This window comes from Eucalyptus grandis, chromosome 8 (assembly GCF_016545825.1).
Source record: "Eucalyptus grandis isolate ANBG69807.140 chromosome 8, ASM1654582v1, whole genome shotgun sequence".
NCBI lineage: Eukaryota > Viridiplantae > Streptophyta > Magnoliopsida > Myrtales > Myrtaceae > Eucalyptus > Eucalyptus grandis.
In genome coordinates, this window is record NC_052619.1 from 56,136,174 (window position 1) to 56,153,985 (window position 17,812).

Here is a 17,812-nt window from a genome sequence, read left to right on the forward strand (position 1 = left end):
CGGTGAAGAAAGAGTGGACGTAGGCTTGATATAAGCTGAACCACTATAAATCGCGTGTTCAATTTTCTCTTCTTTCAGTCTTACTTTGATTATCGTTTGTCTCAAATCCATCAACTGTCTAGTATTGTGCAATTATCGAAGAAAAATCTTTTATATACCTATTCACCCCCCTCTAGGTACTTATACTAGCAATATCAAAACGAACCTGGATTCGGAAGCTTCACGGTGCGTTGGCGGAGTGAGTGAGGAGTCGCCGGAGAGTTGGCCGAGTGGGAGGCACCGGAGAGAAGGGAGACATGCCAGAAAGTTGCCGGAGACAGCCGGTGTGTCGGCGTCGTTCTTCGCCGGAGAGTTGGCCGAGTGAGGAGTCGCTGGAGAAAGAGGACAAACGAAGGAGAAGGGGACGAACGAAGTGTTCCCGTTTCGTTTTTTTGTTCTTTTCATTTTTGTTCCTTTTGGGCGTCCAAGAAGTGTTTCTCAAGGCCAGAAACAACAATTTGTTGTTTCTTTTTTTGTTCTTATTTTGTTCGGGAAAAAAAAAAAAAAGAAGTAACACAACCAAACGCGTTTTGTTCTATTTTTGTTTTCGGGAACAAAATCCGTACATAAGTGTTCCAGAAACGTTTCTTTGGAACGTTTCCATGCACGCCCTATATCGACTGGAACCAAACTAGCATCAAAACATGATAGACCAATTTCAAACCGCGCTCGAACTCATGCATCCACTTCTAGTTTCAAGGAGCCATCTGGTTCGTGATGTGGTTCCTCTTGAGAATCACAGGGGAAAAAGGTGTCGTAAGTCTAGACTATAAGTGGATCATTCCATCATGAAATTGAGAACGACAATCCTAGACTCGAGGATCGTTCCATCGCAAAACTGAGAACGACTGGTCCCCACTCCTATTCATCAGGCATCGACGGCTGTAATTATTGTTACGAATTCTATGGCTAACATTAATAAGCAAAACAAATTGCAACAAACCCATCTAGAAGGTCAATCTCGAAATTTTGATGGATGGAACAGTCAAGAACATTACGTATTCGAGATGAAGCTGTGGATAATTATTAGATATCAGTGCCTGTATAAGACTAAAAGCTCTGATAATTCCTCACTTTCCCTCTCTTACCCCACAATAACATTCTTAAGAATTCCTGAGAATCACATATTGAAACAACAGACCTGAAAGAGAAGCTTCTCCTGATGCAAATGAGTGAGTTCGAATCTCACATTCGAGATTTTGCTTGCCCAGATGGAGCACCCTGCAGCAGTACAGTAGAGTCCGTGTTAGAACAAAAGTTACTAGTCACAGGTAAGCGAAATTGTTATGCTCTCATTTTCGCATGACTAATATCAGGATGGGCAATAGATATATGCCTAATAGAACTGATTCATGGATTCAAGCTCTCCGTTGGAATGAAAACAAATTAATGCTCAAATTGTAAACCACAAGAAACTCATCAAGTCAAGAAACTAGGGGATCTCAGATGCCAAGCATGACATTTGACATGCTACGAAATTGCAACTCTTCGAATTAGTAAAGTTTGTGCGTACATAACCCTACTGTTATAGAATATAAGATTTCTCACCAGGGGAATTCCCTTGGCTGCCCTGTTGGCCAAATAAGCGCAAGGCTTGAAGAAGCCTCCGTACAGCAGCGACCACTCTTCCAATCTCGAATAGATGTACTCGGATCCAAGAGAATCAGCCCAGAACATAATGCCTCCCCTGTCAGAAACCATATTCAACAGATACTCAGAAGTTTTGGTAAAACAAATAAAGGTATGTACAAATAAATCCAATATGCATACCTGTAAGGTGGGAAACCCATGCCCATTACGGAAGCTATGTCAAGGTCGGCTGCCTTAACAGCGATGCCTTCATCAAGAACCTGGCATGCCTCATTCACCACAGGGAAGAATGTCATCTCCACGATGTCCTTCTCCGGCAACTTCACAAGCTGTTTCCACATACACTGATGTAAAACTTCTCCACTAACTTATAGCTAAGGAAGTCTATTTCAACGTGTGAGAGACAGAGACAGAGAGAGACCTTCGGGTCAATAGAGACACCGGATATACTCCTAGCTTTCTCAACATACTTTTTCAACTCGGGATCAGGGCTAGCTTTTCGCCTCTCATCATATAAATAGAAGCCTTTTCGGGTTGCTTCACCTGCCGCAGAGTGCCATAAGAAATTAACAAAGTTGTCAGATGTCATAGGATGAAAAAGATGCCAGCCAGCGCATCACAAGTCCCTGAGCTCCTGAAGCTTTAATTCATTTTCTATTTACCTAGTCTCTTATCCTCCTGTAGAAGTGGAGCGAGCATTGACTTATAAGTTCGTTCAGGAAAGTTCTGGACGAATTGCAAGCCAGTTGCAACAGCCACGCCAAACCCAATAAGGTCAACCAATCTGCAAACAACCAAAACGTGAGACAAATGAGACCATTCAGCAGAATGATAGAGAGTTTCTTTTTCAAAATAACAGCTTAGATACACCCCAAAATGTGTTAACCACCTGAATGGACCCATTGGCATCCCAAATTTGGTAATTACTTTGTCGATCTGATAGAGATTGGCACCGTGCTCAACAAGCAGCATAGCTGCCATTGTATAAGGGAAGAACATCCTGTTGAAAGCAAAGCCTGTGCAATTCCCAACCACGACTGGGGTCTTCTTTATCTTCTTCCCAACATGTAACAGGTCAACGATAACCTGGGGAGAAGTATGCTGAGTACGTACAATTTCTAGTAAGGGCATGACATGGGCAGGACTGCAATGGAAATATTAGTCAGCAACTGAGCCAAAGCAGAGGTGCACAGAAGAAGAAATCGGCAATCACCAAAAAAAACAATGAATACAGACATGCATATCATGTTACCTAAAGAAATGAGCACCAATAATCCTGTCCTGCGACCTGGTCTTCTCACCAATGAGGTTCAAGTCAATTGTGGAAGTATTAGTTGCAAGAATGCAATGAGGTGGGCAACTTCGCTCGAGGTCCACAAAAATTTGTTGCTTTAGCAAAACATTCTCTATCACAGCCTGTTTAAAGCACAACCATGTAACAGTAAATACTTAACCCTTTCCACATTTAAATGTGTCTACAGCCCCATACTAATACTACCTCGATAACCATGTCCACATCTTTGAAGCTCTCATAGTCTCGCACACCCTTAAGAAGAGACATTGTTTTTTCAAACTTCTCTTGCGTCATGTTGCCTTTCTTCACACGGCTCTGCAGATTAGCTGATTCCAAGTACTTTCAGCTTAAACATTTTTCAACACACAATTAAAGCAATCTGGAAAACGTATCAAGCCATTCACAAACATAAAGTGAAGACAGCTCTGACCTTTCACTCTGCCTATGCCAGCCTGCAAAGATTTATCATTTCCTTTGAGTATCACAGAACAATTGCTGAGTACCAATGCTGTCGCTATTCCTGAGCCCATCAATCCTCCACCAACAACAGCAACTTTCCTCACTTGCCTAGGCATCAAGCCTCTGTCAGTAATGCCTGGAACCTGTTCACAATTCGGACAAGAAGCGTTGCCAGATTACATGACAAAGGATAGGAAACGAAGGATTATCAGCCAAAAAAAAAAAAAAAAAGTTAAAGGAAATCATTCAACTGAGATATGCACTTGAGGCTCATACATTGCCAAAAAGGACTGAAAATAAATACAAATACTCACTATCTCAAAGCAATTTGACAAACAAGATTTCCTATTGTTACATTCAAAATGACCATATTCAAGGTTGTATTAGTGGATTTACACAGGTTACACCTCAGCATGACATCATGGATGACTCGGTTCACTAGTTTAAGTGGGATTAAAGACTAAGGTGACAAAAGGAGTTTAGTACACTGAAACTTGTATATAATTGTTTAGAAGTTGAAGACACAAAATGCTTTTGAAATGGATCAGAAAGCAGTTTCCCATTCCTGAATACTCGTAATAAGAAAATTTCCTTTTTTAGGTGGTTATTTTCTACCTTACCCACTTTCAACTAATTCCATAAAAGACGAAAAACATATGCTTCATTCTCTACAGGCATAAGACTTGCAAGTTAAATCTCTACAACTTCACAACGGACAACATCATGTGGAAGAATGTAGACCCCACTCAAACCTTTGAAGTTCCACGTTGAGCAAAGAAAATATGAATTAAGCTCTTGCACGTGTCAGCATGTAGAAGCCCTTGAAAAGCTTCAGCTTCCTGCAGTGCCGAATACATAGTTTTACAGATCCATATCTTCTAATATAAACGTAGAACAAAATGACAGAGGTGAGACCTTCCAAAGTCCAGCAAGCGGACCAGAGACTACACCCTCTTCAACAATGTCGATGTAAACCAACGGATGAGTGAGATTAGGAGCTTGTTTTTTGGTATGAGCTCTTGCAGACTTAAAAATCTCCCTGGCCTCTCCAAGAGGCTCTAACTTGTCAGTCCTGTAAAGACTGGCAACCCATGGTCTTCTACGTTCCAAGATATCCAGTGCCCACTGCCTCGCGGTGGCGACCAACTCATTTGGTGAAACAACGGCATCCACGAGACCCAAGCCCAACGCTTCCTCCCCTTTCACTAGCTTTGAGGTCTACAAAAGAGCAGACAATAGGACAGGATGAATGAGTATGCAAGTAAATTTTACAGGCCCACAAGATGTGGTAAAATATAAGTTGAAGATTAAAGAAGGTGATCTACCAGCATCATTTCAAGAGATTTGGATAGACCAACAAGACGTGGAAGCCGCTGTGTTCCTGAACCAGTGTACATTCATAAGAAAAGGAAGCTACAGAATTACAAAGAAAACATAGGTGATGCCATAACGTCCTTGCACTAAAATAGAAACTTATGATTGAACTTAGGCCATCACGTTATGAAGGTATAAGCAGGAACATTTTTGCCTTAAAGTATCGGTTATCCTTTTCCATCCATCGCTTAACAGTAAATCAAAGATAAGTTGTCACGTGCATATATGATGGAAAATAAAAACCAGCCAGAGAACGCCATTCAATGCTTATGTCCACTATGCATTTGAAAGCTTATATACAATTTCTATGCTGCTTCTACGTCAACACATCACAGGGGTTTCTGACCTGCAATGTATGCCAACATCTTTTTTTGAGAAACTTCTTTTCTTCGCAATGTTAATGCTAGTGCTATATAATCTAGAATTAAGATACATACGTAAACCTCCGACAGTAAAGCTTACTGAATGGATTAGGAGAAAAATCACCTCGGCAACAGCACCTTTGCTTGAGCAATTACATACCTCCAAATCCAGGTGGAATCCCAAGGTGCAGTTCAGGGAGGCCTAACTGTACAACAGGAGTGCATATTCTTGCATGGCATGCCTAACAAAGCAAAATGGAGGGAAAAAAGAATTGATAATGACAGGACACAACACAAGAAAGCTCTTTACATGAAAATGAAAGGTACCCAAAGAAAGGGAATACATACCATAGCAACTTCTAAACCTCCACCCAAGGCCAGGCCATCAATGGCAGCAACTGAAGGTTTTCTACCAGCTAACAAGAAACGTGACCAATCAAAATACTGAAAACAGCTCAGCTCAACTCAAAGATCTTGAGAAGTATCTTCTGCATACCTTCAACAGTCTTGGTGAGTATGTCCACTGATACGAAACCAGGTTTTGGTTGCTCCACTAGCAACACAGAACTCACGTGAATTTGAAATCGACACCAATTTTTACCATATTTAAAGAGCATCAGATCATAGACATACCCTTGCCAGCTCGAACTCCACCAAAGGCTGTAATGTCAAAGCCACCAGAGAACTTGCCATTTGCACCTGGTCGAGCACAAAAATTATTAGGCCCGTCTCAATTTTACCCATTGATTAGTTATTAGGCAGAAAAATTCTTCCTTGAACATTTACCTGTAACGACAATTGCTTTAACATCATTTCTTTGCAAGGCCTCATCATAACTCTGCTTTAAGCTGTTCAAAACTGGAAAGGACAAAGAGATTCAAGCTATAATCTTACAGATGGTAACAGAATATAACATAACTAGTTACAGAAATATGTGTCAAAAGCCATAAGTTCAAGGTTACTTCAATAACATTGGAGTCATTACGTCTGCAAATATTTGAAAGCACGATGGCTAAAAGTACAAGGTCAGTGAGTGACCAAGTTTTGCTAGCATTATTTTGTTCAATAGAACCCAAGAATCCACCTCCATGAGCTTAGCACTCAACAAGCAAACACCAGAGAGGAAAATACTGAAAAAGAAAAAAAGGCTTTCCATGCGGAAGAAATACGATCAGTCAGCTTAGAGTCATCAACTGAAGCCACTAAGAAAAACAAAAGTCTAGCACTCTTGCAGGCCAAGATACAACCTCCTGTCAGTAATCCACCCCATTTCAGGTACTTTTCAGAGATCACAGCAGAATTCTCTTGGTAAGTATCTCCTACTCCAATAACACAAGCAAGAGCAATCTCACAAGAGGACACACGGGAGAATCCAGACTCCAAAATGCCACTTATTGCAAAATCTACTATTTAAACCATGCTAGCATCCAAGCTTCAATCCTTGAAGCCTAATAGTTTAATCGCTAAATTTTTTGTTGACATCTTATCACATATTCCTGCCGGTATCCACTCACTATAACTGTAACCGTCGGGCTTGCAATATTTTGATTTAAACATAAAGATGAGATATTGAAGGTAGAGATGTGTCGCTGTGATCTGCTATATCTCTTTATGCGAAGTAGAGCACACTCTCAGAAGAACAATTTTCAAATTCCACATAATTCCTTAAAGCAATAAGCCACTAGCAAATTCACTCATCAAACCTCCCGAAGCCTCTAACAATGGAGAAAATATTAGGTGATCTCAGACAGCCAAGTGAGCGTGGTCTCGGACCATTCATAATGCACCACATGGAGGTATGGGGCCGCCAGAGAGACCAGAGGAACTTCTCGCCCGCAACAATTTTTTTTTTCTTTCCCCTATCACTAGACCTGCACGCGCTGGCCTCCACACGTTTATTTCCCTCTCCCTTTTATATCCTCTCTCCTTCCTTCTCTGAAAGAAAAGGGAACGTCCGTCTCTCTCCAGCAAAGGCATTCTCTCTCCCTCTTCTTAATTCAAAATTTTGGATCTCCCCTTCGCTCTCAGATTTTGCTCCTTCGGCCCTCTGCTCCGGCGTCCGTTGCTGCTCCAGCGCTCGTCGTTGCTTCTGCTATCTTTGGACAGTGGACATGTGGTTCGACGAATCTCAATTGTTTCAGCATTGAAGAGGCTGTCCAGAAGTTGAGGACGGTGACATCACGAATGTTAGGCCGTGGCTGCTAGTGCTGCCGGCCAAGGAGGGTGAGGACGGCGAAGACAAAGGTGGTGGCGAAGGAGAGGACGAAGTTGGTGTTTCCGTTGAGCATGCGAAATGGAGTAGCAGGCTCTGCTTCTGTTTTTTTTTTTTTTTTTTTTTGGGTGAAAAGGGGTTGCTTTTGTTGAGTCGTTGAGTTTTGTTGAATAGGTTTTGCTCCTGTTCTATTTCTGGCTTGGAGCACTAGAATTAACCACTAGTTTTTCATCTTCTTTTTTTCCTTAATTTGTACCTTGTACAATTTGAATAAGATTTCAGTTTTGCAACTATATTTCTGACATGGAATTGTTCTTCGTTTCATGTTTTGTTGCATACTTGAGTTTTGATGGGCAAGATTCTTTTGAAAGGTAACAAGAGAAACAAAATGTGCTATCAAATGACGATCATGGCTTTCTCCAACATTAATAAGAGCTTATATTAATGTAATATAATTTCCTATCATATCGTCAAGACTAACGAGCATTTTACAACATCTCCCAACTTAGCAAACGCATCTACCCGGGATGTGAGAACCAAAACATCATCACCCATCTCCAAGCAAGTACAAACCCGTGAACCAATTTGCTAAAACCTAAATTCCCAACTCCCTCGCAGACTTGAATTATGCCAGCTTGCCATTGTCACAGGAGTAGGCCTAAGGCCATATTTACACAAAAACATCACATACCCGCCAATCATTGAATTCCAACTCACAACATCTCTCTCGGGGACACCATCAAAAACCATTCTTGCTTCTTTTACATTCCCAAACTTCATAAGAAGGAAAAATCGAAAAATGCAAGGGGCTTATCCTACGGCTTAAATCTCATATACCCAACAAGCAAAGTAGCGAATAGAGATGCTTCTTGTGTGCATATTCTTTTTTCTTCTTTTTTTGTCGGTCATACTATATTCCTATTCTAACTCTTACTCTCAAATTTTTTTTCTTGTAGGACGTGGGAGTTGGTACCATACTTAAAACTAAATCGTCCCTACCCCAACCTCCGAGAATGTGGGAATTCGAACTCCCCACATTCCCCTTCCATATTAGAAGGGTGGCCACTGGGGGCAAATCCCAATGGTTTCTTGCATGCATATTCAACGCAACCCAAACTATAATAAATCCGGAACCTATTCATCATAAAAGTCATTGACATTATTTGAGCATGGACCGACTTGACTCCAATAATTTCCTTTGACAACTCTCGCATAATAGGTAAAAAAAAAAGTACTGGTGAGAGATCTTGGAGTGAAAAAGAACGGGATAAGAACGTAGAAGACAAGGAAATCCCAGAGGGTATCTTCCAAGTGAGATAAAGGATTTGGAATGCCCAAGCAACAACGGACGCTGAAACAGAGGACCGGAGGAGCAAAATCCGAGAGCAAACGACATTCCCTTTTCTCCGGAGAATGAGGGAGGGGGAGGATATAAGAGAGTGTAAAAATTTGTGAAGGCCAGTGCGTGAAAAAGAAAAAAATATATATTTTTGTCCTCTAGTCACCGGCGGCCCTACACCTCCGCATGGTGCTTCATGAGTGATCCAAATCTAGGTTGACTTTACAGTCCGGGACCACCCAATATAAATAAATAAATAAATATATATATATATATATATATATATATATATATATATATGTTTCTCCGGAGAATGAGGGAGGGGAGGATATAAGAGAGTGTAAAAAATTTGTGAAGACTAGTGAGTGAAAAGAAAATATATATATATATATATGCTGGTCTCAGACTGTAAAGTCAACCTAGTTTTGGATCACTCATCAAGCACCATGCGAAGGTGTAGGGCTGCCGGTGACTAGAGGACAAATTTTTTTCTTTTTCTTTTTCACACACTAGCCTTCACAAATTTTTTACACTCTTATATCCTCCCCCTCCCTCATTCTTCGGAGAGAGATATATATATTGGGTGGTCCCGGATTGTAAAGTCAACCTAGTTTTGGATCATTCATCAAGCGCCATATGAAGGTGTAGGGCCGCCGGTGACTAGAGGACAAAAATTATTTTCTTTTTCTTTTTCACAAACTAGCCTTCACAAATTTTTTACACTCTTTTATCCTCCCCTCCCTCATTCTCCGGAGAAATTATCTATATATATATATATATATATATTGGTGAATGATCACCCAATATTTTGGGATAAGTCAACACGAGCGTTCGAGCATCAGACCATTAATTCAAAAAGGAAAAGAACCCAGCTGCGAAATCCGCCCACTCCACGCGGTATCATGCCATCTGGAGTCAAAGGAAACCAAAAAAAAAAAGGGATCCAAAAAAGAGGGCTCCAACAAGACCAACAATTAAATCCTAAGTAACATTGACACTAATATACGCCATGTCAAAACATTGTTTTTCAAAAAATAGAGAATTCCGACACGTTAGGACATATTGTGTGTGTATATATATATAGTGATGATTTTAATCAAATTAATTTAATTAAAATTCACAAATAAATAAATAATAATAAAAGTCCATAATGAATTTATACTAAAAACATTAATCTACCATTTATTAATATCATTTACTGTTTCAATTAGATAAATTTAACTTCATTCTAATAATCCATAAAACTTGGAAGGAAAAAAAAAAACAATTCATATTCCGATTCACATGTCAGATGTGTTGATCAAGTGTCGGATTTTCCGACACATGTTGGCCGAGCGTTGAAGAATATTCGAGAGTGTCATATCATGTCCGATACTCCGACATGACACAATGGCTTCCGGATAATATTGGTTCTTCCTAGGCTAAATCAAACATTCGCAAGAAAGCCCAAGAACCGAGCAAAAAACAAGACTGAGGTTACCATCAACAGAGAGAGCATTGACAGGAGGGTTGATGATGGTGATGAGAGCCACCCCATCAGCTCCCACTTCGAGGGTCGTTCTTCCCTTTGGGCTGCTTCCCATTTTTCTCCCTTTCCCCCCAAAAAGACGGCCTCTCTTCCTTTGCTTCTCGCCCTGAGAGGTGCTCCTTCTCCCCCAAAAAGACCGCGGCGGAGGTTTCTACCGGAAGGGCACGTTCGCGACGGATCTTCTCCTGGGCGGCTGCTCGGTTGGTGGCTTTAAGGTTTTTCTCTTCTGTATGGTTGCAAATGAAAGGAAGGCGAAATGCGAAAATTGATGAAAAATGGAAAGAGAGAGAGAGAGGCTTCGGCTTATATATATATATATATATATATATATATATATATACGCGGCCTACGGGATCGAGGCGCTAAGAGAAAGTGTTCGATAGTTAGAAATCACCATGTCACGGTTGACATAACATAAAAAATCATATATTTTTTTATTTACTTGTCATGTTGGGGACACGTGTCGATTTTTTATTGCCTATTGATTGGTAGTGTTTGGATGTGCATGGGGTCTGACAAGATGGAAGGCAATTTAATATATATACACACACTTATTAAAGTAGTAATATATGTAGTTTTAAAAGTAAATGTATCAAAAACTTCAAATAAAAGTCTGAAATGTCTTTATTTCCTTAAATAATAGCATGAAGTGAACATTATTTTAAATAATGATTTGGAGTGATCATATTGGTCCCAAAAAATGGCCTAAACTTACTAACTATGAATGGTAATTTCGTCTTTTTAAATTTTTCCTTTTTTCTTTATTTTTTTCTATTTTTAGTAAAATAAAACTAAAACTTGAAAGGGGGAGGGGGAGAACACAAGCAAGAGGCTCCCTCCCGCCTATGGCCATCGCCCCATCGCTGGTGGGGTGGCTGTGACGCCAACACCTAGGCGAGGGCGAGCGACCCCTACCGATTAGAGGCGAGGCCCAAAGAGACGGGAGAGGACATCAATCCTCTCCTAGATCTGGCCGAGGGTTGCCCGCCCTCGCGCTGGCCTAACGCCCCTACCCGAGGCCCCCGGACCTCGTTGCCTAGGTCTGGGGGCGCTGAGAGAGGGGCGACGACCCTTACCCAAATCTAGGAGAGGGTCGCCACCCTCTCACATCCCTAATGAGGGCCAGCAGGCCCTTGCCTTTAATCGATAGGAGTTGCCAGCCCTCACCCAAGCGCCAACGACCCTACTGATCGTTGCCGTCGTTGCCCAATCAGCAATGGGGCAGCAATCTCTAGCCTATGTGTTCCCCTTCTTTTTGTTTTAATTTTTCTTTTTAAAGTTTTAATATAATTAAATTTAAACTTAAATTATGTTTGGACAAAAATACATTTGATTGGTCAGAATTCTTTGCTGATTGGCGAGCCGACTAGATTAGATTCTTATTTGAAATAGTCATAACTACTTCAAGCTCTGGTTTGAGACTGATATAACTATTTCGAGCTTTTATTTAAAACAAAATCCACTTCGGATCTTTATTTAAAAAAATGAAAGTAATTCAAGCTTTTATTTTCTCTTTATGTTATGAGGTGAAAAGTCTTTGGGTATTTTTTCCTTTCCGAATAGCAATGATTGGCTATGCATTTCTGAGAACATTGGCCAACCAACTCCAGCTTTCTCCGTCGTACCTCCCCAAGTCAACAACTCAATGAACACGAACGTCGATAAAAAAATTTGTGCAACGATGGTCATCACTTGTCACGACGAATGGCCATGAAAGAGACCCACGTTGACCGGAAGGCTTGAGAATTTTCCCTTCATAAATTACGCATCAGAGAACGAATCGTGCGAAGGAGCGAGTGCTAAGAAGATAAACATTGATGGTCATGCTGATTTTGCGAGTTCTAATCGAGAGAAGTTTCTCTTGCTCGTTCCAAAATCTAATGTGACAAAGAAAGTTAAATATATCAAAGAGAACTTGCGAATGCATAACATAATTGCTTTAGTCCACGTTATTGAGATCTAGATAACTCTATAAGTTTTATAACATAGCATATCGCATTAATAGAAGAATCATGTATCCTTTTCTTTTGTATGGTGGGTAGGTGGTCTTCAAGACAGTTTTCGCGCAACTCAGCCAGTCCACTTCTCGAATGATCTTAAGAATACTCTCCCCACCTCTACTTATTGCATTTAGGATTTTACTTCTACAGTGTTCCAAATAAAAAAAACAAACCTAATAACACGATGCAAGAAGCAAACTCTTAATGCTTTCTCAAATCATGTAAAATTTTACTTCGACCAAACGATCGACAACTTTACACTTGTCAATCTGTTATTGATTCTTTTGTTGCTTTAACATGTATATGTTTTCTCCAAAGACAATGAATGACTTTGCCCTCCATCCTGAATTATCTCACACATCATAAAAGAGTACGGCTGAAAAAAAAAAATAATGCCACCACAGTATTGAATGCGTCATCTCCTAATTGGTATCCTCGTTGAGATTATCGTATATATTCATCCTACACATCACCAAGCCAAAAATAATAATAATAATAATAATAATAATAATAATAATAATAATAATAATAAATGATGATTCACAAACAATTCATCTTGAAAGAAAAAGAAACTCGCTAAAGAGATACAACATAATTGGAGTGTCAAAACTTGATACTGGGAACACTTAAGTGCCAAAAATTATGAAAGTGACGCTTAAGTGCAATTTATTTCAAAAATGGAATGTTTGAGTGTCAAGTCCAACGTAGGTGATCGGAAATCTTACATGATAATTTTTTAATAATATAACTCGCCTACCAAAGACACCGAAGAGATGAATCAGCAACGAAAAACCAAAACAACATCATTTTATCTTCTTTTTTTAAATTAATTAAATTAAAATATTTATATTTAAAAACAAAAAGAAAAAAAGGAAGATGAGGCTGGAGGCAAGGGCTCAGCCTAGCCATTGCCTCCCCACCATCACCGGGAAGGGCCGGCGACGGTGGGGGAAAGGTTGGCCAAGGTTGTTAGGCCCTAATTAGCAGCCGACAACCCGGATCGGCGATCGACAACCCTAGCCAGCGGTAGCAAGGGCCCACGAGCCCTCTTCCAAATCTAGGGCAAGGGTCACGGCCCTCCCTTAGATCCGGTGAGGGTTGCCGGTCCTCGCCCAACTAGGCCAAGGGTCGCCACCCATTGGAGGCCCCTTCGTCGCCTTTGTCGGCTAAGGTCACTAGTCGCTAGCCAAGACCCAACGACCCCAGCCGACCCTCTCCCCTCATTGTTGCCAACATTAGTGACGATGGGGAGGCGCGTGAGGGCTTGCACAACCCTCGCCTTTTGCGATTTGCTTTTGCATTTTTTTTTTAAATAAATTATTTAAATTTAATCTTAAATTTATAGTTATATTTATATTTATATTAAAATTCAAATCCAACGCAAAAAAAAAAAAAAAAAAAAAAAACGTCATTTTTGCTTTTCTTTCCATGCCGTATGCAAAATGACATTGTTTTGCATTTGTCTAGTTAGAAAAATGAGATGTCAACATTTTGGCTTAATTTTCTTACTAATGGTACTCAACTGATCCATTTTACTTCGATTTTGACACTTAAGTATATATTTCTGAACTTTTGGCACTCAAGTGTCCTCGTGCCAAGTTTTGTTACTCCAGGTATTCGATTCCCGATTAATCACTAATATAAAAGCTTAGCAATGGTCGATATTATTTATACAAGTGACTACACTATGGTCATTAAACTAAATGTTGCTCTTCCTTCCAGTGGAGTTTTCTCTCTATCCCCTTGGGTGATAGTCTTCCCTTCTGCAGCCCCTAAATCCCATCAATGCACCTTGATTTTCTATGGATCCCTCAATGTTTCTTCACCCGGATTAGACCCCTCTTTGCCCCCTCCTTTTACCGCACTTTCTCTTGATGGATCTGAACTTTGTCTCACAACTGCAGCACTGAAGAAATGGTAACTACTTGACTAAACCTCCTTCTCTTGGGCGAAAACCACATTCGGCAGCAAAATCCACCTATCCAGACAAATCCTACCACAACAGATTGATGTAGATTATATATACTATTCACCCAGGAAGCTCTCACCTAGTTAGGGCTCCATTCACTCCTAAATCCAACAACTCACTAGCATTCCCATTCACCAGCAACATTTACTTCGAGGATTCAGTTTAGCTTATTAGCCACAGGACAGAGGGCACACATGAAAATCATCTCAAAGAAATGGCGTTATGCAAGACTACGGTTGATTTGTGGTCAGAGGAGGATATCACAAAGCCAATCGATGAAATGCTCGAACAAGATAAATAGGAAAGTGAACTTATTCTCGAAGGTAAACTTTTCTCAAAACCAAATGTGAACTCTCAAGCTTTTTTCAGCATTATGAAGAAAGCATGGAAGACAGATTTGGTAAAATATGAAATGATTGAACCTGGGTTTTATACCTTTGTTTTCCACTCAGTAGAGATGAAGAAACGCGTACTAGAATTTGGCCATTGGCCCTTTGCTATTAATCTCCTTGTATTATAGGAAGGAGACCCCAATATCCCCGAACATTGTTACAAATTTAAGCATTATGCTTTCTAGGTGCATTTGTTGGGTATGCCACATGCTTGGGCTACTGAAAAAGCATTGCAAAACATTGCCTCAAAGCTAGGCAAAATAGAGGAAGTTAAAAAAGAAGCAATGGATAATAGCTCATGCAAAAATGAGAGAGTTAAAATGTTACTAAACTTAGAAAACCCACCGAAGACAGGAACTATAATTGAGTTGGGAGGTAGGAAATGGTGGATTGATTTCAAATACGAGTAGTTGCCTCATTTTTGTTATTCATGCAGCTACATGGGACACTGCAAACTTTTGCCCAAAATATCCATATGTGGACACAAGATTGGCCCAAGACAAACTTGGTAGATATTGGTTCTTGGCTGAAGGCTGAGGTGAAAGAGCACAACAGGTGTTGGAAGACTTTTTATGGGAAAATAGACCCAAACCTTGAAGAAGAGGAAGTTGTACCAGAAACACCTATCCTCAAAGAAGAAATAGAACAATAGAAGGATTGAATAGAGCTCAATAAGGCTCTGGTAGTCTACAACTCATCAGCAAATATGACAATGCATGATAGACAAATGACGGAACATGTAGCCTTGAACAAAAGAAAGAGAACACAGCAAACTCAGGTACTATCCCTCCATTCAACAGAAAGTTATAGATGTGTAGGGATTTCAAAGAAAGAAAAGGCAGGACTTAAGACACCAATTGCAAAAAAAAAAAAAAACACAGAAACGTTTTGCTCCATATGATAAGCGAAGAAGCTCACACATGCTGGATGGGGAGAATCTACTGGACACCCCAGTCCAAGTGTGGGAAGGGGACAAAGAACAGGCTTCGGTGGCTAGCCCAAATAAGCCACCAAGGTATACATGAAGTTGTTGAACTGAAACTGTCAAGGATTGGGTAATCCCTTGATAGTTTAGTACCTTCTAGCCTTAGTGGCTTGAGAGAAGCCCAATTTAATGGAAATAAAAAACAAGGAAACTGTAGTTGAGTGAGTTCGAAAGCGTCTTCAATATAAAGATGCAGCTATTATCAATCCTATTGGAGTCGAGGGCGGATTGGCACTTATGTGAGATAACGAGGTTCGGGTGAAAATGAAAATCAGCACTGAAGAGCTATCGATGTTAAATGCAATGAACTTAATAGTGGAGTAATGATGAAGATATCCTTCCTACACGTATCTAAGAATTATTGAGAACGATTGAAATTATGGAAACCTTAAACTATATCCATGTTTCTAATTGTCTTCCATGGCTATGTGTTGGATATTTCAATGAAGTCCTATATTAATGGGAAAAGGTTGGAAAGTGTAAATCGGATCGATATAGAATGGTGGTGTTCCAAGATTTTATGAACTCATGTGCTCTTTAATGAATATAGAGAGTAAGGGATGTTCCTATACATGGACTAATAATCGGGAAGGAGCAGAGCTTGCTAAGAAGAGACTCGATAAGGCTTTTTATAACTTTGATTGGAGAATTACTTTCCCAAATGCGGAGGCATATGCATTTCCAGCAATTGGCTCAAATCATAGCCGATTTTTCTACATATAGATTTAGCCAGGGGAGGAAACAAAAGCTGTTCAAATTCGAAACTTTTTGGATAGACGATTTAGAGTATAAAGAAGTGATCAAAAGAGTCTGGAGGACTTAGGAAGGTCACAAGCTGAACTTGTTAACAAAACAAGAAAGGTCGTTGAAGAATTAAGGAAATGGAGCAACAAAAAATTCAAAAACGCATCTCACAAAATCAAATCTATACAGGGAAGACTCACCGAGCTGACAAACAAGGTTGGAGGAAGTCCAAATCAGGAGAAATATCGCCAAATTGTTGAGTATATTGAGAGCCTATGGAGACAAGAATAAATGTACTAGAGCATGAGATCAATGATTAATTGGATAAAATGGGGGGACAAAAATATAAGATACTTCCATGCTACTACAATACAGATGTCGCGACCTATTTTTTCAGGTGCACCACCTAAAACTAGGTTAATGGACTGCTAAGTTTTTATACTTAGCTCGGGCTCTCCCAAGCCTATACCAATTCGCGACTTAAGGTTCAATTATCTAATATACAAATGATTAATAACTAGGAATCGCCACTAATCGGTTTATGGTAGGTCGATTAGACACCTGAATTATTTTACTCCTACGAACCCGAGACTAAGGGTACGGGGACTTGGTTACACTAGAATTTTCTAATGCCCTTTCGGTACCATTTCTTTTAATTTTCAAAATGTTTTTGCAAGCAGCTGATTTATTTTAACCTAAATTACTATCATGCAAATGTGGTGACGACACGGGTGCTCATCCATTATTTAAAACATTCAAATAAATAAATTGCATCACACAAAGCAAGCAATCATTTTTTTTTTTTTTTTTTTGGATTTTCTTAAAATTGGAGTTCTTTTATAAAAATGCATTTTTTTAACTAAATGACTTGATCCTTTTAATATGCAAATTCTAATTAAATGGGTCTACTATGCAAATTAATTAACATGCACCTCATGACATAATTTTACTAATGAACAAATTCTGATTAAATGCCTCTATTATGCGAACTAGTTAACATGCGCCTAGTATTTTGTAATTTTTTATTGGAATTCAGAATTTATGAAAACCCTAATTAACCTATCTAAAAAGGGATAATTTTCTAATTTATTCTAGGGATTAATTTGACTTAAACCCTATCCTATCTTAGAAAACTATTTTTTATTTTAAAAAGAGAATGAGAATATGAAAATGTGCCAATTATATCTAAGACTCTAAAAAGGCTATTTAAGTCTAATCCTAACTTATTTTTAAAATATCTAAAAATGCAGTCCTAAAAATATTATCTAAAAATGCAATCCTAGAAATATAATCCTAAAAATTTGATTAATTAAACCTAGATGTCTATTATATTAAACCTTAATGTCCTATATGCTCATGCAAATTTTTTGAATATTTTGATTTTTTTTGTTTTTTTAGTTTCTTTTTAGTTTTTTTTTTAGTTGAATAAGTGTTAAACAATGGTTAAATCTAAACAATTAATATAATCACTAAATAAAGGATCAAAATAATTGAAAAAATAACCTGACGTCTCACAGGTTAAATT

At 39.3% G+C, this 17,812-nt stretch overlaps 2 protein-coding genes across 2 annotated transcripts in view; both read right to left on the bottom strand.

Moving 5' to 3' along the window:
- Nucleotides 1–1,083: 1,083 nt before the first annotated feature.
- LOC104415161 (glyoxysomal fatty acid beta-oxidation multifunctional protein MFP-a) overlaps nucleotides 1,084–17,812 on the bottom strand; it is a 44,581-nt gene continuing 27,852 nt past the window's right edge. The window contains exon 18 of the mRNA XM_039300940.1: nucleotides 1,084–1,260. Coding sequence (XP_039156874.1) covers nucleotides 1,225–1,260 — 36 coding nt within the window. The 3' untranslated portion in view covers nucleotides 1,084–1,224. The remainder of the gene's footprint in view (nucleotides 1,261–17,812) is intronic.
- LOC120286185 (glyoxysomal fatty acid beta-oxidation multifunctional protein MFP-a-like) lies at nucleotides 1,510–4,795 on the bottom strand. The gene is made up of 11 exons (XM_039301038.1): nucleotides 4,708–4,795; nucleotides 4,298–4,600; nucleotides 4,135–4,221; nucleotides 3,354–3,525; nucleotides 3,128–3,249; nucleotides 2,882–3,045; nucleotides 2,519–2,773; nucleotides 2,292–2,413; nucleotides 2,051–2,172; nucleotides 1,810–1,958; nucleotides 1,510–1,726 (listed from the first exon to the last, which is right to left on the bottom strand). Exons 1-11 carry the CDS (start codon nucleotides 4,777–4,779, stop codon nucleotides 1,510–1,512), a joined length of 1,785 nt encoding a protein of 594 aa, XP_039156972.1. The 5' UTR covers nucleotides 4,780–4,795.